The sequence below is a fragment of the Staurois parvus genome, unplaced genomic scaffold, assembly GCF_062004578.1.
Source record: "Staurois parvus isolate SC_StPar_1 unplaced genomic scaffold, SC_StPar_1.0 ptg000697l, whole genome shotgun sequence".
In the NCBI taxonomy this organism is placed as follows: Eukaryota; Metazoa; Chordata; class Amphibia; order Anura; family Ranidae; genus Staurois; species Staurois parvus.
The window spans coordinates 4,148,658-4,169,941 of record NW_028318493.1 but is presented as its reverse complement, the minus strand read 5'-3'; the positions used below and the strand labels follow the sequence as shown (position 1 = coordinate 4,169,941).

Here is a 21,284-nt window from a genome sequence, read left to right as displayed (position 1 = left end):
CTAAATTAACAATGGCTGGAAACCGATTGGATGTTCATGGGGTATTCTTGTTCCTGTGTACAAGATTTTAAACTTGACGTCTCCATGGTTTTGTTTCAATAAAAAGAAAGATTCATGTCATGTGGACTTTGGTCTTCCCAATACGCTCTTCTCCTACTGTTGGTTAGATAAACCTTATGCAGTATGCTTCTACCTCCAAGAGGTCAAACTTTAAAGGGTAAGCGGATCCAAGACTGATATTTCAGCGTTTGGTAAATGATTGAGTGTTAAACCACATGACTCCTGTCTTTTGGGGACTCTGTTGATGAGACCTCTGTCATTCTTGCATCTGCACATCCACCGTGTCCAATATGATTGGCTCCTAGCATCCCCCGATGAGCTTTTAATGTATTTTTTGCTGCAACGAATGCAAAACAAGGAGCTGCAAGACACAGGGGTATGGGAACACCCAAAAACTTCATCTGGATAAGAATTGGTCACCAACTATGGCAGGAAGCTCTTGCTGTTAGAGTACCCAAGATATACATTCACCGACCACTTTATTAGGCACACCTTGCTAGTGCCAAGAAAATATCCCCCACATCATTGCATCACCAGCCTTAACCGTTGATACAAGGCAGGATGGATCCATGCTTTCATGCTGTTTATGCCAAATTCTGACCCTACCATCTGAATGTTGCAGCAACCAATCTACCCATTCTCCTCTGACCTTTGACATCAACAAGGCATTTTCATCCACACAGCTGCCAGTCACTGGATATTTTCTCTTTTTGGACCATTCTCTGTAAACCCTAGAGATGGTTGTGCGTGAAAATCCCAGGTGGATCAGCAGTTTTTAAAATACTCAGACAAGTCGTCTGGCACCAACAACCATGCCACGTTCAAAGTCGCTTAAACCCCCTTTTTTCCCCATTCTGATGCTCGGTTTGAACTTCAGCACGTCGTCTTCACCACGTCTAGATGCCTAAATGCATTGAGTTGCTGCCAAGTGATTGGCTGGTTAGAAATTTGTGTTACCAAGGAAATAAACAGTTGTAACTAATAAAACGTCTTGTGAGTGTATAAGAAAGCAAGGGGCTGATGTAGCCCCTATAACTAAAATATCACATTTGGATGGACTGACTTTTCAGTCTCAGATTCTGCAGGCATTTTTTATTAGCATTTACCAAGCTTCAACCAGGTTTCCTAAAGCATCCGTTGGCCTCAAATGCTGAATATATATATTTTAATGGATGCTTTTGCTTTAACCATAAGCTTTCAGCAGTCTTCAGCAGCTGTTTTGAAATTCAGTTGGGTATAGGTCCTGTAAGGCTAGCCACGAATGGATTCATATTTTATTACATAATTGTCTTATTTTGACTGGAATTTTTGGTCAAATTTGCAAATAACTTCTTTTTGTGGCACCAACTACTCGTTTGTTGTTTATTTCAGTTTGCTCCAAGTTAGAACTGGAATCACAATCCAAATTTTGGTTTCTATCAAAGTGTATACAGTAGTGTGAAATAGTTTCCTAGCATTTAAAAATAACATATTGGGACCTGCCCAAGGGTTTGGAGCTTTTGATTTGGAATATGCAACTTCATATACTCCCTCCTCCAAGTAAACTTTATGAAATCCCCATCCAAAGCACTAATAAATCAACCAACCAAGGATGTATCAAGACGCCCTGGGAGACTGATCATTCTAATATTCGTAGCAGCAAGATTTGCCATAGCCAGGTCTTCATTTCCCATAATTACTTGTTCAGTAGTATCATGCATCATATCCAGCAAACAATCCCTAATAAAGGGGGATCTGTGAGCCCCCCAAACAGGTTGGCTTTTTAACTTGACATTGCTTTTTAATCAAGAAAGCTATAGTGGTCTGAATGAATTGGTGTGGCTTTCATTCTTCCAATACCATGTAAATATTTCCAAGGAATCCATGAGGTTCCCTGGCTGAAAAAGAGCTGTCTTCAAACATCTGAAATTCTGCTACCTTTCTTTGTTCACTCAATGAGCCCAATGCTCCTACAATACATATCAATTATAGCCAGGTCATGGAAGACACCTTCTTTGCTATTTGAACTGGTAGAAGCTGAGCTCTAATGGATCATAAGCGAAAAATTGTCCGCCATATTGAACAACGGAAGCTTTGGAAGCTTTCAAGGGTGCCTAAAATCCTTGGATACAATGCCTTTCAGGAATCCGGGGAGAGAATAGGCAGTAGACCCTGTGGGGAAAAAAACTTTTCCAAATCTCTTACCACTCCAGCCCTCTAACACTCCCTCACCTATCTCCACTTTCATTTCTACCTTGTTTGTTATTAACACTTCTGATGAACCAGTCTCTCTTCATTTTCATCTTTCTGCAATTGGAGTAGCATCCTTTACCTCTAAGGCTTTCCCATAGATGAGCAACAGCAAACTAACCTTTAACAACCATTTATTGGAACATATTGGAAAATCAAACTGTCCCCCAGTTTAAGGGGTTAATATTGACTCCCCCACAGATCAGAAGCGCACTTAATTGTATACAGTGGATTTCCAACCTGTTGGATGTTTTTTTGCTCAGGTGAAGCCCAGCCCCTCCATCCACTATAGTCTGTAGCTCAGTATTTCAATGGGTCTCCAGGCTTAGAACAGCTTATTATATGACTCTCAGGAAATTATTTACCCATCCACGAGCAACTTATTTCTTGAAGGCACCCACTCCCTAGTGATTCAGAGTCTAATAGAGATTTGAATATCTGGAGGAACAATGTCGCGTTCATTTTTGGATATTTGTGGACAGGATAGAGCTTACATTGTTGAAATGTTCTTGCAATCCATTATGTGAACTAAAGAGAGCCTGTCATTATACAACACATAGTGACACAAGTCAACAGTAGGCAATACAAGGTGTCTGTACATTATTTCAGTTTCTGAATACTGGTCTTCTGCCCCTGGATCCATTGAACCCAGATCTCTCCTACCTCTCTCTGCCCTTGCCACTAATGTATCCTACATGGTAGAATGTGCACTTAAGGGCCCTTTGCAGAGAAACCGGCATCACTTTGTTGTATATATGTGTGTGTGGTTGGGGCATATAGTGTATAAGGCCATTTTTCACTGAATGATGGCATTTAACACTAGTTATGTCTGTTTATGGTGTGTTGTACAGTGACAGGTTGCCTGTAAAGGATACTACAACCCAAAACTGGTATTTGAGTACCACAAGGCTGCTGGAGAGTTCATTCACTGCTTCTAGTTTCTCTTGGGGATTCAGGTTGGGAGGATCAGGGAGGGGCAGAGACACAAACTGCTGAAAGGAAATTCACTATTGTGGGAGGGGCAGAGACACAAACTATTGCAGGGAAATCTCACAATTGTGGGGACGGCCAAGACACGAAATCTGAGAGAAGCCAGTGGGTCAGCTCCAGTGTCGGTTTTGGGTGCCATTGGCTTTTCATCCTTTGCACACTTTTTTTGGTTACTTCCTTAAAAGATCTGTAATGGTGCTAAATGCCATTTTCTTTTTTGTGATTGCTCTTTAGGGCAAAAAGAAGAAGAGGAAAAGAGAAAAACAGGCAGGCGAAAGTAATGGTAAGTACCACCCCAAAGTAGCACCCCCCTAATGTTTTCAGCAGAAGGCCCACTAATCACTGCTGCAGGGGAGGAGGAAACAGGCACCTGGGGTCACCAATTTGACTCTGATACCCCCTGAACCAGTGATTACTGGACCTCAGATACTTATGGACCCCTTAATGGAATACAATTAGAGGATTTTTGTATATATGCATGCCATACTAGATAATTTTTGTATTTGCTATATTAAATATTTAAGAGTAAAGTACAAACAACCAGCCATTAGTTTAATGTGTGGTGTTTATTATGTGTGTGTATGCATGAGTGTGTGCGCGGGTGTGCAAGGTTTGATCCCGGGGTCTTTGCTGCATGCTTTTTGGGTAATTCCCTATCCACCCCACCCCTTCCCCTCTTCCCTCCCCCATGTGTAATTCAGGCATTAAGGAGGTTTGAAAATACTGCATAGACAATTTGAATTATTTCTATTATACCGATGTCCAGATTTTGTATAATTTATTCTTTTTTTACAGAACACAACGAATGTTACCTAAATCCTTGCCTTTCACTTCCTCCGATTGCAGGTGCTAAGCCATTTTTTTTTTGGACTTATTCCTATAGTTTTTCCTGTATTATTTTTTTTTTTTATTTTTTGTTTATTTTTCCCTGAAAATGCATTTTATTGCCATTATAATTTTATTAACATAAACCACTTCTTGTGAGTGAGGATGGGAAAATAAAGACTAAAGTTCTTCACTGTCTTAGGCTGCTCTGGCTTGAAGCGTTGCTGTGGTTGGGTGGGTTATGAGCATGGAATAAACTTTGGTGGACTGTTGCTCTAATGCCATTGTGGAACCTCAGGCATGCTGGAAGTTTCTGCTCCACATTGGCGTGCAAGGAACAGATTGCCTGAGCCCGCGGTAATTATAAATGGGGGACAGGGCTGGGCTAGTATTAGAGCATGTTATTATTCCAAGGATGCCCCCCAATCAGTTGACTAAAATATTAACATGTCTGCAGCTTTGCTAATTACTAGACGCAAATTAATCTCTATTGCATCTGATAAAACCTCTTCTGCAGAAGATTCGTAGACGGAGCTTCGGAAGGTGTACGGAATACTGTAGTGGTGTCATTTTGTGTGTATTACATGGGCAGAGCTGCAGGAACCTTGTGTTATGGAGGGGTCTTTATTACTCTGATGCTCCTTTGGCTCCAAACTTTGATAAGTTGACATCACAAGCAGTAGGAGACTCTCTACTGTAAATTTCTTACAGCTAAACTCCAGTCTTCCATTCAGTTTTGCTACGTTGTACAGGCTCCTCTCCTGTATTGAAAATGTGATATCACTGCACACTGTGAGCTTTTCACAATGTGCATCAGAAGATGTAGCAAGTCATATGGAGTCCGCCTCATTTCCTGGCTGGTGGATGTCCAGCATCATCTAGCCCCCAGCTCACCCCTTCCATTCATTAAATTTCAGTTCTTCAATCATGGAAGCTCAGAATCACATATGGGCGTTACCTAGGGTGGTGTGACTGCAAACGCAGTCTGGCTAAGAACGCACATTTCTCAACACTGACTTCCACCCTTTAAGGCATTTTGATATATGCAGGAATACTGAGACAGGGTGATGTTTTAGGAAGCTATGTATTTTAAGCAGTGCATCAACACCATTGTTCTAGCCGCACTGGCTGCCATGATAGTCTTGTCTTGAATCACACCTACAAACTCTCTACAGTACTTTGTGGAACCTCATACCCAGAGATGGCCAGTGGTTTGCCATCTGAGAAAGCCAACACAAATAGTGTTTTTTGAACCACTTTCTACGGCAGCCATTTTCATACAGAATGCCATCTTGCTAACCAGTCTTGGATTAAACTGTGTACCGATTTCCTTTCAGTTTTAATGGGAAGCAGTGCACGGTGTAACCCTCTTTCTTTCACATCATGACATTGGTCACAAGGGTGCAGGTTGTCACGTCTTGGTCAGCTGTCTTCTTCCATGAAAATCTAATAGAACATTTTCGCTAGGTAATTCTCTTTCTGTGCCTTTCAGTTTTCCAACATTCACCTCGTCCGCACTTCATGACCTTGGTTGGCCTGCACATTCTCTTTCATTTGTGGCAGAAAAAGGCACCCATCTTGGGGGCATAAGCCAATGAATCTACAAGTCTTATAAACAGAAATTTGTGTGTTTCTTCTTTTGTCATAAGTTTACATGCTTCTATTTTTAGTTGGGACAACTTTTCTGAACCTGCTGTCATCCATTTCATTTTGTAAAAGCCGCTAAAAGCGAACTCAGTCATGCAATACAATATTGGCAGTCCATTTCTATTTTTTCATTGTATGTATCCCTTTGTGTGTTTATTGGTGTGATCAACTGATACAAGTTGGGTGATTCCTCTCTCTTTTTATCTGTCCATTCCCCACATCCTCCAGTTCCAACAGTGACCCTCATTCCTTATAAAATTCTTCATTGTTAGCTGTGACCTTTAAATGCATTAGTGGCATGAATAATGTACAGAAGGGTACATTGTTCATGCAATGATGAAAAGATAAAACCATTCCAAAGGTGCTGTCTGATGACGTTTGAGAAAACATTTATACCTTTGCTAAAGGAATTAGATGAAGGATGTCATCATTAACAAAAAAATGCCTGTTTTTTGTAAAACATAATTCAACAGGTATGTAATCTAAAATATGCACAACCAGGAGTGTCCACTCCCCACATCCTCCAGTTCCATCAGTGACCCTCATTCCTTATAAAATTCTTCATTGTTAGCTGTGACCTTTAAATGCATTAGTGGCATGAATAATGTACAGAAGGGTAGTATTTTCAGTATGACGTTAAAATCAAGAACATGGGAGTATTTCCCCACAATAGCAGGAGGAAAGTTCAAAACTAATCTAAGAGGGTATTTTTTTTGCCAAGCAAGTAGTTGATGCTTGGAACAGACCTCCAATGAGTCAGTCAACAGTAAGTGGATTCACACATGCTTGGGAAAGACATAGGTATACTCAGATGAAAAAAGTTAAAAAGAAAAAAATAGAGCAGAGACTTGATGGACCACTTGGACTTTTGGACCTCTTGGTCTTAAATGTTTCCTATGTTTTAGTTTTAAAACTACAAATGTTTTAAAGACCTTTAGACAAACATTCCTTTTCTTGCACACACATTGTTTTTTTCAGTTCGTTGTGTTTACCATTTGACAGATGTCATTTCTTGCTTGCTTTTTAATGAAAAAAAAGAATTATATAAAATTACCATTAATGACCCTTATAGACACCTGTGTTAGAAAAAACATTGTGGACAGATTCATATCACCCAGGGGTCTAGAGTCCTCATGAAAAGATAAAGCCATTCCAAAGGTGCTGTCTGATGACGTCTGAGAAAACATTTATACCTTTGCTAAAGGAATTAGATGAAGGATGTCATCATTAACAAAAAAAATGCCTGTTTTTTGTAAAACATAATTCAACAGGTATGTAATCTAAAATATGCCCAACCAGGAATTTTTTACACCTATATTTCTGAATAATATCAGTTTTATTGAAGGGAAAGAGAGCTACCAAATTGCAAGATGTTTTGCATACAAATAATGCGAGGAAATCCGTCTTTCAGAATTTGGCCAATTATTTTTTTTATATAACAAATCTTGAAATTTTAAACAATATTTAATCATTACCCCATCTCCCTTTATCGTTCCTTAGACCTTGTTGTTTTTGAAAGTGTATGTATAGCCAAATTTTCTTTTCTCTTTTAGCTGCATATTTCTACTCCCTGTGTCCCTGTTGCAGAGCTTTCCAAAGATGTAACAGGAAGGACAGGAAATCTCTAAGAAGGGAATTCTCTTAGCTGGTTGCCACTGGAACAGGGCTGCCCACTGGAAGATTAAACTAGTCACAACTCTAAAATTTTGGATTTCTTATCACTTTCTGGACAAATTTGGGAGATGACTCTCCCCAGAGGGAACACAAATAGTAAACTATATATCCAAAATTGAAAAAAATTTTTGGATTTCTTATCACTTTCTGGACATATTTGGGAGATGACTCTCCCCAGAGAGTCATCACAAATAGTAAATTCTATATCCAAAATTGAAAAAAATACGTTTTGGCCATACACTTTGTTTATTACCATCCCACTATGACGAAAGTTTTTGAATAATTTTTTATTTATCGAAGATGTGTGGATGTTATCCATTTTATTTCTTGCTGTTTTTGTACGTTTACTTTTTAATTTATTAGATTGTGATCCTTTAAATAGCACTTTGGTGTGTATATGTCACTAGGTAGTTCATATCATCTTATATGGTTTCTGCAATGATAATCTCAGAGAGTGCTGGGAAAACGACCTAAGGTTGCAAGTTGTTAGCTTGTTGTTCTGTTTGCTAAATGCCATGATTGTTGATGTGGCAGACACGCTTTAAGCCAGAGCAATGCTGTTTGGAATGAGAAACGCACCCATAAACTGGTGGTAGGAGAGGCCGCACCTTCTGGTAGTCTCCCCCTATGCCCCGTGGGTGAATACAAAACCCTGAAGCATTGAAGGGTTTATACTGATTGCTCTTTTTTTCCTGTCCTCTTCAAACATTCTGAAAGTTTCATACCTCAGCTTACAGCACGTTCTATAATGCATCCTAATTATTTGTCTGTATGTTACACAACAATGTGTTTCCTCACAACAGTCTGTTTTTCCGAGTTGTTAGTACCAGACTTATTGGCGAGACACTAACTGTGCCAATGGGATATGCAGTATTTCTTTTTCTGCAAAATAAGAGAAAAAATAATTTAAAAAAAGACTGTTCAAAAAAATTCATCAAAAAACCTCCTTAATCTATTTTTATTGCTTCCAGAAAGTGTTTTTTTTTTTTTCACTACAGCATGCTGTATCTTCCGCTTGTGTTTGCTTTCCCCGATCATGCTAGCGTATCGCTTCAAAGGCATGCCTCATAGCGCTAACCCCTCCATCCCGCTGTCAGCTTGCTTCTCTGCTCCATCTCTCTCTCTCTTTTTTTCTTTACACAAGATGTAACTTACAAATAAACATGAGCATTTGATAAAGCTGCACTGTCTCAAGGCTTTATATATACTAGAGAAACCCAACTGACTGTGCTGTGATTGGCCAAACACAGGAGACAAATTTGATAAACCACATAAAAGTTGTAGAAAGAATTGTATAGTGCACACAAATTAAAATAATTAAAAATATTTCTTAGAAACCAACCTATCATATGGCTTATATGACATCATTGGGGTTTATTTACTAAAGCTGGAGAGTCCAAAATCAGACTCCCTTCTGCATAGAAACCAATCAGCTTCTAACCTCAGCTTGTTCAATGAAGCTTTGGCAATGAAACCTGGAAGCCGATTGGTTTCTATGCAGAAGTGAGTCTGATTTTGGACTCTCCAGCTTTAGTAAATAAACCCCCATGAGTCTACAATTAGGAGTCTACAATCTTTTAGCTTGCAGATGCTGTCTTGGAACTTTTACAGCATACTGTATGTTTTGTATAGTCCTTTTGTGTTTTATATTTTTAAATATCTTGGTTCGGGCAGATTTGATAGTTCTTCTGTTCTGGGATGGGACTTGGCTTTGCTGTGATCTCTATTTTATCCATAGATCAGTTGTGTCTGATCCCAGGACAATAGAACTACGTTTCTGGTGGACCAAAACTTCCATAGCCACAGAGATTGATCTTAGTGCTCTTGACATGTCTGTCTTCAGTCATGACAACTGTCTGTTACTTTGGCCAAAACACATAAGAAGAATCTAGAAAGAAAGGTAAATTTGTCCCAAAAATGTTATCTCAGCTATAGGTAGGTTCTGATAGGCCAAGTCACCCACTGCCTTCTTGTATTTTGTGGGGATCTACCTGGCTCTGCGCCTTGGGGTTTTGTGTCTTCCTGTTCATCTTTGGGTTTTCCCACTCCTTCTGTTAAAGTCTGTATGATAAAGTTACATGCAGAGTCCAGCAGGGAGAGTGGGAACCCTTTTGGAATGGCCACAGCAGGTGTGCAGACCCAGAAACTCAGTGTAGAGATATCGGTAGACTTCCCCAAAAAGATATAAGAAACCATGAGAGAGGTTCAAGCTTTAAGATCTGCCAAACACTGAAATACAAGTGTTGGGTGGATCAAGACTTTGATAACAGTTATGGAACAGAAAACAAAGTTTTCCAGACATGGAACACCCCTTTAGAGGGAGATACTGCAGCTTTAGTTGTTTCTGCGAATGAAGCATAAAATATGCCACAATCATTTACCTTTCCATGGACTTTGTTTAACTCTGTGATTTTTTTTTTTAATTAAAGTTCTACGCTTTTTGCAATTAGTAACCAGTTCATTGATTTCTTTTTATTTTATTTTTCTTTTATCTCTTCCTGTTCCCTTTTCTGCTGGCTTCTGTCTTGAACTCATTCAGACCTGAGCGCACCTAAGAAATGTCGAGCGCGCTTTGGCCTTGATCAGCAGAATAACTGGTGCGGTCCCTGCAGGTGTGTATGGTTATTCCAGATATAGATATGGCTGGTTTCACCGTTTTACTTTTATTTATTTATTTTTTCTTTTACTTGGTAATTTCCCACTCTGTGCCTACAGCTAACAGCTTAGTCGTCAAGTGGTTGGTGGCCCCCTTGTTGTCCGACACACCAGACTGGCCAAACACATGTCTGGCCACTGCTGTTTCTCCGTAATGTGGGAGTTCTTGGACATTGGCGAGATGTGCTATGGAATCAGTCTCTCAAAAATCTTCAAGGTTAAAGGAAGTCTAGTAGTTCAACTATGAATCTTTCTGCCTTGTGTTATTCCTATAACTTAGAGCAAGAGTTCTAACACACTGTTTTCAATACTAATATGTGTGTTATAGAATCAACCATCCAACAAAGATCATTTAGACATAGAGTACGGTAGGCTAAGGCATCTTCTGGGTCCTTATATATTTTGGAGACACCTACCTTTGAGGTTTTGGTTTTTCCACTCACCTTAAGGGTGTTCCCACTCCTGTTGCATTCTCTGCAATATGAAATACATTTAAAATGCAACAAAGAGAGTGGGAACCCCAAGTGAATGGTAAAAGACAGGTTTGCAGACTTGGGAACTTAAGACCTGAGATATCTAACAGATTCTTTGAGATGTATACAAAGATGTTAGATAATTTAATTGTTCAGCATCTCCAAAAACTTCAATACTCAACTGACATTTTAATAGCTGCTAGCAACCAGTGTGCAAAAAAAATAAAGTATTTTTGTAGCTGGCTAACCAACATTTAACAACTGGAACTGCCTCATTTCTAAAGATTCCTAGAGAACTATCAGGTTGCATTATTATGAATGTTGGTTTAGTTCAAAGATATAGAAGAGGGGTTCTTGAAAAAAAAAAGCTTATTTTTAGGGAGCAGCAGCAACTTCTGCTATTCTTCCCTTCTTGGTATGCTACATCGAAAGGCCCTTAACCCATCACTGTATTTAACAAAGTCAGTCATTCATTGCTATCTGCTTGTCATCTACATCTCATGAACCTGATAACATCCCTGAACATTTGCCTTTCCTGTTACAATGAGTACACGTAAATATTTTCCCCTTGAATTTTACAGAAAAGTGTACAAATACTGCAGATTCAGTTAAAAAGAAAACAATTTTGTGGCATCTCAAAACTTGTGAGGCATCCTACCCATCTACCATTGGTCATCCAGCCACTTTGACATCCCATATCATTTCTTTGAGCATGTTACAATTCCCGTTCCATGTCAGACACCCTTCATTCATGAACGTTGTGTGCTGTGAAGAATGATAGCGTCCCAAGTCCTGTAGTATCTGAATATTTTTACTACGCTGTACTGTGCTGGCTTTAATGTTACTGTGAAATAAAGATTTCAGCCCTTGCTGTGGACTTTCGCTTCCTGCTCTGCCTGGCACTGGCTGGTGAACATTTCATGGCTCACTGTTACAGAGAAAAGCTGGTTTATTGTCTTTGTAGTCCACCAACCTGGTCCAACATAACAGACCCATCAACGGCTCTGGAAGCTCTGTGTGTTGGCAACGGCATGGAGGGGAATTACCAAATAAAACAAAAAACTGTTTTGTAGGTATCCTTAGTTAAGAATGTGCCTCCAAGAGAGCAGTATACACCATGTTGTTGTATTTTCTGTGTGTTTACATTGTGCTAACAGATGCAAATGCTCCTAAGAAGTGTCGGGCATTGTTCGGACTTGACCGACAGAATCTATGGTGTAAACCGTGCAGGTATATACAACAAGGGCCCTGGGAATCAATGAAATCCCTTCTGTCCTTCCTGGAGCCTCTCTATGATTGCACCCACTTCTGTCCAATGAAAATTCCTTCTTTCTTTCCTCTACATTTTACTGGTGGTTGGAATCCTTACTTTGATCTCCTCTTAAGGCATGTCATAAAAGACCAGAAAATACATTTTTCTGATGATCAAATCTCAACTGAAGTAGAAGATGAGAAAACGTGCCCAAAGTACTAAGCAGAAGGCAGTTTAAGGGGATGAAATAATGGAGAGGTGTTGTTTATTGACACCTAAGCAGTCATAAATAGCCCAGTGAGGACAAGCGATGCTTGAAATCAGGGCTTTGTGTGTAGTTATCAGCCTCTTTAAGGTTGCCATAACCTTATCCAATTCATGAAGTGTTGCATGTCCAATTATCTTTGCTTGGTGCCTTGAATAAGTAATAGGATTTTAGTTTAGTTTTTTTTTTTAATTATTTGTAGTTTAACTACCGTCCCTCCAAAATTGTTGAGTATAACAACTTTTCTGCGAAAGTAAAAAGGATATGACAGCCGTGAACATCAAAGGATGGTCTGGTGTACAGGCATCACCTGATTGCCGAATGTTTCTTTCAAAAGACTGTTTCATAAACGTTCTTGCATCACCCAAGCATACTTTATCATTCCTAGGGGGTAGAAAGTCCCTAATGTAGGACTTTTGTGCAGAGACATTTGAAGCAGCATGGTTTTATGTACCCTGATGCAATCTTCTGGTTTCCACTGACACCTGCACCTAAAATGTCCAAAACTGACCAGACTGGGCAGAGGCCAACTTATGTTTGTGGGTAGCTTAATTCCATCATAGTACTTTCAATATTACTATATACAGCAACAAGGTCTGCTGGGAGTTTGAGGTATGTTGACTCTGATTATGAGGCTTACCAAAGAAAGATTGCAGAGAACTTGTCTTCTTTTCAGTTACCCCTAATGCTATTTGGGAGTTCTCTAAGTTGAATGCCGTAGTTTAATATGGCATATGTATGGTAACAGTCGCTTTCTCTTTTCTCCATAGAAAAGTGATTACTTGGTGCCAATTTGTAGATTTTTTTTTTTAACAAGTTGAAAAAGCTCTTTGTGCAACAAGAAGTGCTTATGATGGTGGTATTAGTTATTGCCTCCACATGGCTTGTTCTTCATCCAAATGTCCCGAGCAATGTGCCAGTTGTGCACATTGCTTGCAAGGTCAGATCTTGCAGGTCAAGTAGCCTTGTTTTCCATAGTAGGACCTCTCAGGAGTATGGCTCTGTAAGGGTGCAGCATTAGGTAAGCTTCCCTATATTAGACACTGGAAAGTGAATCATTTTCTTGGGAAAAGCTTCATAAATATAACCTTGCATTGAGAGCACAATGTCAATAACTCTTGAGCTACCATCCACATAGGAGGCACAAATAGTAACCAATGTGTTCACTGTAATTGAACTTTGACTCATCTTGTAGGGTCTAGGTAAATGATACATGTCAGTCGCTTTAGATAAATCTTGGTGGAGGGACTACGAATTCTCACTTTCTTCCTTCTCAATGATCCTTTTGGTTAAATCTGTTATTTCTTTATTCTGATGCAAGCAGTCTTTGAATTTGGAATGTAACTATGGTAGGTATGGCTTCCTCCCTCTCTGTGTGTTAACATGTGTCACTTCATCTTGTGTTTCATGATCTTAGCATGTAGGCCTAAGACCATTTTATTGAAAGCACCCTATGTCATTCGGTCAGTGTTGGGTGTATTAGACAAAAACGCTAGCTGGTCTTGTTAAAGCTGAACTCCAGCCTTTCTCTCAGTCTTGCACAGTTGTACAGGCTCCTCCGCAGTACTGAAATTGCTTTCTCATACAGAGTCCACCTCATTTCCTGGTTGGAGGTCATCCAGTCCATCATTCAACCCTTTACTGCCCAGCCTTACTGTACTGGTTTGCCCCACCCCTGTCATTCACTTGGTTTCAGTTCTTCTAGTTACTGAGAATCAGGATCACATGTGAACATTTCCTGGGGCAGTCTGCATATAAATGCAGCCTGCCTAAGACTACCCACTCCTGCAGAATATCTACCCATCAAGGCATTTTGATGTTTGCATAACTCCTCCAAAGTGCCAGCCCACTGCTTGCATCTGGGCTGAGGGCTATTGAGAGGAGTACTGAGGCAGGGTACTGTGATGTTTTCAGGAAACTTTGTACAGGACCCTGTCAAGCCCATCAGCCATGAGCTGCCTGCATTGCATAGAGATGCACAGAGGTCAGTGATGATGTCACTTGGTCTAAAATGAGTTATATGATGAAAATCAAAAGGCTTTACTTCCAACTTTCATTAGCATGTTGGTAGGCAAAAGGGGCTGGGGAGAGAAACTAGGGACTGCAAAATTTTAAGCAGATAAACTTCAGCTTTAACTATGGTAAGGCCTACCGGAATTTACAGTTCCTCCTCAACTGGAGGGCGCAAGCTGTCCAGGTCTCACATATAAGATCATTTGGGAAACTGCATTGGACAATTACTGTATATGTGTCATGGAAAACTAAGATGGAGGTGTTTCCATGACTCATTTTTTTTTTTTTGCAAAATTTGTTTTATCTGAGGCTTGGACAACCTGTGGTCCTCAAGCTAAGGAGGAACTATAAATCCCATCAGATCATACCATGGTTCACAAGACCAGCTAGAATTTGGAAGTCTTCTACAGGCTGAGTGGCTGCAGTCTGCTGCAGCTATTAATGCCCCAACTCATTCCACCACAAGACTGAAGAAGATTGTTATTGGGCTCTGGGCAGCAATGCTCATTAGCTAGAGAGTTGCATGTTTTTGGCTTTTACTACTTGAATCCTGAATAGTGAAAACATGAGTAGCTAATCTGGTATTTTAATAGTATAGTTGCCTCAGGTCATACATTTTGCGTAGGCATAACTGAAAAGTATACTACAACAACTGGATGATACCAAAAAAGCACTCACAAGTCATCCTAACCTCAACTACTAACTTGTCTTCTCCTAACCCATGTCAGACATTGAGTATGATCAGCACATGCCTCCACCCCATTCTCCCACCCTGCCATTCATTCTCTGCTTGAGCATTCGGTCCTGCATGATCCAACTTCACTGACTGTGTAATGGCAATATTTTTTCCTCCAAAATGTTATTGGTATGGTGTGCCAGTATGACTCTCCCATAGGGACTGTACACAAGGGCACCCAATTACCAGCTGCTAGTAATCGCCTTTACTAGATGTGCATGCTGCATTATGTCAACTTCAATCATATATGGAGTCTACACATTTGTCCACCCATTTCTTCATTAAGATATAATAACATACAACTCGAGAAAGTTACCTGACCCTAATGAACATATTTGTATTAATCAGCATTGTACAATTAAGCATCATAGTGCAGGGCATGAGTAAGAACAGCGATACATGTGTGGAAGATTTCATAATGTAGAACCCTTGTTCACTTTCCCTTCTTAGAATTTCCAGAAGGTGAGAAGGTCACGCTTAGCTCCCACAATGCATTATGAACCTCCCCTATTTTGCACTGTCTAATCTATGCTGTTAGCGTCATATCACTTAGGAGGTGGGTTACGTCATGTTTTTGTTGCAAGGAAGTAAAAAAAAAAGTATTCCCAATTTTTATAGTGTATGTCTAGGCAAAGCAAAAAAAAATCTATGAAGTACATCTCTGCATCACGTGCACATTTTCCTGTGTTTTCCATTTGAAAAAAGTACAGAAATGACCTGTTGATCTGCTAGAAATCCAGGGAGCTCTTAACTTCCTGTACTGAGATGACAATACCACCTCTGCTGCACTGAAATTCCAGAGTGTTGTCAGCGCTTCTGGACTATGAAAGCCACCCCCTCCTAATCACAATGTCATGGGGGTTAGTATTTTGTAGCTCAGCAGGGGTGAATTCATATAGGGTTTATGACACAGTTTCAGTGCAGCAGAGGCAGCTTTGTCAGCCTAGAATAGAGAGTTAAGCGCTTACTTTATTTCTGACTGGATCTAGAAATATTTTTCTACACATGCAGAATTTTTACAGCGATAAAACATACATAAATGTGCAAGTTTTGCAGAAATGTACTGAATATATTATTTTGTTATTGTGCCCAAGCATTCACCTTTTAACAGTTCCTCACTCTACTTTTATCGTAGTCATTTGCTTACGGCACAGTTGAGTTGTGAAATATAGAACTTATTTATGGTATCCCAGGTGCCTTGTGAAGCTAGGTTTACTATATCACACAAGGTTGCTTTGAAATGGGACTTTATGTTCACCACCCCAGGTGCCTTGTGGAGCTTGGTTTACTATGCCATACAAGGTTGCTTTATGAAATAGGATTTTATATTCACCACCCCAAGGTGCCTTGTGGAGCTTGGTTTACTATGCCATGCAGGGTTGCTTTATTAATTAGGATTTTATACTCACTACCCCAGGTGCCTTGTGGAGCTTGGTTTACTATACCACACAAGGTTGCTTTTAAAATGGGTCTTTATATTGACCACCCCAGGTGCCTTGTGGAGCTTGGTTTACTATGCCATACAAGGTTCCTTTATGAAATAGGATTTTATATTCACCACCCCAGGTGCCTTGTGGAGCTTGGTTTACTATGCTATACAAGGTTCCTTTATGAAATAGGATTTCATATTCACCACCCTAGGTGCCTTGTGGAGTTTGGTTTACTATGCCATACAAGGTTGCTTTATGAAATAGGAATTTATAATCACCACTTCAGGGGCCTTGTGGAGCTTGGTTTACTAAGCCATACAAGGTTGCTTTATGAAATAGAAATTTATAATCACCACTTCAGATGCCTTGTGGAGCTTGGTATACTAAGCCATACAAGATTGCTTTATGAAATAGAAATTTATAATCACCACTTCAGGTGCCTTGTGGAGCTTGGTTTACTATGCCATACAAGGTTGCCATATGAAATAGGAATTTATAATCACCACTTCAGGTGCCTTGTGGAGCTTGGTTTACTATGCCATACAAGGTTTCTTTATGAAATAGGATTTTATATTCACCACCCCAGGTGCCTTGTGGAGCTTGGGTTACTATGCCATAAAAGGTTTCTTTATGAAATAGGATTTTATATTCACCACCCCAGGTGCCTTGTGGAGCTTGGTTTACTATACCACACAAGGTTGCTTTTAAAATGGGTCTTTATATTGACCACCTCAGGTACCTTGTGGAGCTAGGTGTACTATATGACACAAGGTGTCTCTTTTATATAGGACCATTTTTACACCATCCAGATGACTTATGGTGCTGATTGAGAATGTATTTATACCATTTCAACATGCAGCAAAAAATTATTAATTTGGAGTTGTTGGGTGACTTGTAAAGTTATGTTTTTTTGGTCAGCCAGAGATGATCAGTGCTTAGTAGACCCAAATAGGACAAAATAATATTTATTAACACACTTAAGATTTAAGGAGCAGTCTAGCAGTCATCCAAAATTTAAATGGAAAATTGTGTATTTTCAATGAGTACACATTTGAGTTATCTTTGTGAAGCAATTTTTATGTGATTTTTTTTTTTTTTAACATTATTTCTGCTCTGTGTGTGTAATAATGTATTTAATTGGTAGCCTTGCTAATAGTTTCTCTAGTATACCATAGTAGCTGATTAGCATCCCTGCTTCATAGCTGCAGAGAGAAGCTTTGTTAAATTATAGAAAGCCTGTTAATATCAAGTCAGACTAGATTGGTAGATTTTCTTAGAATAGGGAGCAAAAACACAGTCACTCTGCAGTATCGCTAAGCTGGTAGCAAAGCCTTTCCATGTAGTGGGAATATGTGGTTGACAGTATGTCCACATATAATTACCGACTATACAAGAACTGTATAAATTATTAACATACATTACATTACAGTTACATAATAATATCTTAGAAAAACTGTAAAAGTTAAAAGAAAATAATACTGACAATATGCTAAAAATATTCTTATATATATATTTAAAAAACACGTTTTTTTCCTTGTCATGGAGGTACCACTGGCAGCCACGGAGGGGGCTTAAAGACATGCATACAGGCCAAAGTGACAGTTACTGCTGATAGCCCACCCAGCAAGGTAGACACACAGGTCTACATTCCCTCCTCAGATATGACTTGTTCAGGCCATCTCAACTGGTAGTTAACACCTTGTGAATTGCCGCTGTGCACCCACATGGCAGGTTCCCCCACTGCTTGTGGCTAGCAATTCACACTACAGCAAGGCTTGCCAACCACAGAATGCCTTTGAATATACACATTACCTACAGCTGGGGTGGACAAAGCATTAGTGCACACTGTGCAACTGCACAAGGGTCATTTGGTGCTTAGGGGCCCATTTCTACTACCTGTAGGTCAGATGTGTGCAAAGACCCCTCTCATGGTCAGATAGACCTGGACATAACTCACTTTTAGCTAGCTCTGAATTGACATATATTTGAGTAGAGGCCCATAAAATTTGCCTCAAACTGGGGCCTTTTGGTGACTTCTGCTCCTGCCTATAGTAATATTTAAAAGGAAAGTTATAGGTTGACACACAGTTGCTTAAATTGAATTGATCTAAGAGCTTATGTGTACTGCTCAGAGCCCAATGCCAATATTTTGTCTATGTTTGTACACTGTTACCGATGACACCCATTATGATTTTTTCCAGACAGTGCTTACAATGGACTTTTTCCCCCCGTTTTTAGGAGAAAAAAGAAGTGCATTCGCTACATACAAGGTGAAGGCAGCTGCGTGAGTCCGCCATCTTCAGATGGAAGCTTACTAGACTCTCCTCCTTCTTCTCCCACCATGCTAGACTCCCCAACAAGAGACTCCAACTCACAAAGTGAACAAACACAACCTCTATCTCTATCCTTGAAGCCTGAACCTCTGGCGCGGCTGTGCATGCCTCAGTCACCTCTGACAGAAAGCCCGGCCCGGAAGCCCAGCAACCTGCCAGCTAATATTTGTCAGAATGGGACAGACCACAGTCACCAACCCGGGTCATTACCGCCTTCAACACCGTACTCCTTGTCAACAGCACAGCCGTCAACGTCCTTCCTCCCTACACATCGATCCCTAGCTGGAGCTCAACTTCAGCCGCTTTCCCTCGTCACCAAATCATTAGAGTAGTACACAGCCCAGCACTGTTTCCTGGCCATTTTATTTTTTAAAATATTGGTTTATCTCGTATTTTTTTTTTTTTCCATGATTTTCGTATATATAAATATTTTTTTTTTAATTTGTGCCAAGCGGCTACTTTAGTAGATGTTTTATGAAGTTCATTGGTCAATATTTGACCTGTCTTTTTATCTCCGCCTTTCCGATTTGACTGTGCGGGGCCTCTGCGAGCCCTCGGGGGTCCTGCCAAAAGAAAAAAAATAAAAATTTGTATCATCAACTTTAGTCTTTTTAGCATCGGAAGAAGGGGGAAATTATATATATATAAATATATGAAAATGACAAAAAATACATAACTGTTATGTAGTTCTGATAGGTTACTTTGAAAAGACTGATTTAAAGAATAATAATTAAAAAAAAAACTGAAAAAAAACAAGCAATTTTGAAGCAGCCCTCTAAGAAGGAGTTGGTTCTTGATTATTTGTATTACATACGAGCTTGCGAACCAATCATCTTACATCCTCTTTGTACTACCCTCCAGGGCACGATGAATGCAGAGCCCTCTCGTGAAACAACTTTTATTGTGATGTTATTGTTATTGTTGAAATGTACAGAACACAAAGGGTTAAAAATGAACAAATGTGTTAATATGCCTTCAAATGGTGGTAGAATTTTTTTTTTCTTTGTTTTCTTTTTCTTTCTTTTTTTTTTTTTTTTTTTCCTCCACTGGGGGAAGGGATGCTACATGGGAAATTGGGTTGGGTACGTTGATTTCAGAGCCATTGGACCAGTACGTAGTATTTATTACCTAGAATTTGCTTGTGTCTTCTTTGTATGTCGTCCCTTTTTTGGCAAAAATATGTCTGTTCCCTGTTTCTCAACGCATTGTATAAAGTTTTTTTTTTTTTTTTCCTGAGTCTAAGCATCTTATATATATATCATTTGTACAAGGTTTTTAAGTTTATATATAAATTTATATATTATATATATTTTTTTTTTGTTTTGCTGTATGAAACTCTGTTGCCACCAAAATGGACGTTTGTAGCTGCATTTTAAAGGATCAATATTGTACAAAAAAATGACACATTTGCTTTAAAAGCCATTAAACCAAGACTTGAAATTAACAAGGGAAAGCGACCCGCGCTGTTTCATCAACAGCACCTTGTAAATGACTTTCGGAACAGGAGACCCACCTGCGCCAATAGAACTGTAGACTGTAAAGAGAAAAAAAAATTGATGTGCCAAAATTCCCGGTGATAACCCCCCCCCCCCCCTTGTTTTTGATGCTGTATTTTTGTTCCTCATGTTTTTGATGTGATGTTACATAGCTAGATACGTACGTAGATTTTCGTCATCTTTAACAAGTGTTTTTGGTAGGAGGGTGGCTGGGCAGCATTAAATAAAATAAAAAAAACATTGAGGTACAAATTTACCCCCCCCCCCCCATCCCCCCATGGGCCAAAATCTTGTACATTAGATTACTCACAAAGAAAAAGACTGCCACTTTTATGCACGCTTGCTACGTATAGGTAGGTAGCAAGCGTTACAAATAAGGAAAATTAAATCAGAAATAGGCATGTTGGTGTTGCAAAAAAAAAACAAAACGTAAAAAACAAAAAAAGAGAAAAATAAAAACGACAAAAAAACTTGAGCAAAAACTGAGAAACTGTTTCATCCGTTCATCGAGTGCCATTGTATTTGACATGACTCAATTGTAAATCTGTCTGGTTTACTCTGGTTTATTAAGATGCGAATTAATAACTATAACATTTTTGTGAATACTTTGAATGTTTCCTAACAGCTGTGATGTTACCGTTCAGTTCTAAAATCTTTATTCCGATTTAATTTCAAGATGGTTTTTAAAACCATGCAAAAAAAAAAAATTTTTTTTTTTTGTTATGAATTACACGTTCATGCTGTACAGTATCTGTAGCATGCAGTTCTGGATTAATAAAATCGACTTAGTATGTGCACGGTGTCATGTGTCCCCTGTTTTTCTACAGCAATTCTGAGTAATCTGGTGTCTGAGCTTTAAAGGGATCAATCGACAGTATGGGGGTTGATTTACTAAAACTGGAGCGTGCAAAAATCTGGTGCAACTCTGCATAGAAACCAATCAGCTTCCAGGTATTTTTGTCAAAGCCTGATTGGACAAGCTGAAGTTAGAAAATGATTGGGTACCATGTACAGCTGCACCAGATTTTGCACTCTTCAGTTTTAGTAAATCGACCCCATCGTGTACATGTGAGCAAAAATATCTCTTTAATACTTGCACATTTCTGCTTGTCTCTTTGATTGTAAACCCTTACATATACTCAGTGAAGTGAATGACCTCATGCTATACACAGAGAGGAAACATATCCTCCTACATAGGTTGTATCT

At 39.4% G+C, this 21,284-nt stretch overlaps 1 protein-coding gene across 13 annotated transcripts in view; it reads left to right on the top strand.

Moving 5' to 3' along the window:
* TCF7L2 (transcription factor 7 like 2) overlaps positions 1–20,873 on the top strand; it is a 312,837-nt gene extending 291,964 nt beyond the window's left edge. For 10 of the 13 annotated variants that reach the window (XM_089653071.1, XM_089653068.1, XM_089653077.1 and 7 more), the window contains 4 exons: positions 3,514–3,562; positions 4,075–4,125; positions 9,965–10,037; positions 18,488–20,873. In XM_089653071.1, the coding sequence (XP_089509197.1) occupies positions 3,514–3,562; positions 4,075–4,125; positions 9,965–10,037; positions 18,488–18,914 (600 nt within the window). In that variant the 3' untranslated portion in view covers positions 18,915–20,873. The remainder of the gene's footprint in view (positions 1–3,513; positions 3,563–4,074; positions 4,126–9,964; positions 10,038–18,487) is intronic. The other 3 variants (XM_089653072.1, XM_089653078.1, XM_089653074.1) reach the window with 1 other exon arrangement.
* Positions 20,874–21,284: the final 411 nt, after the last annotated feature.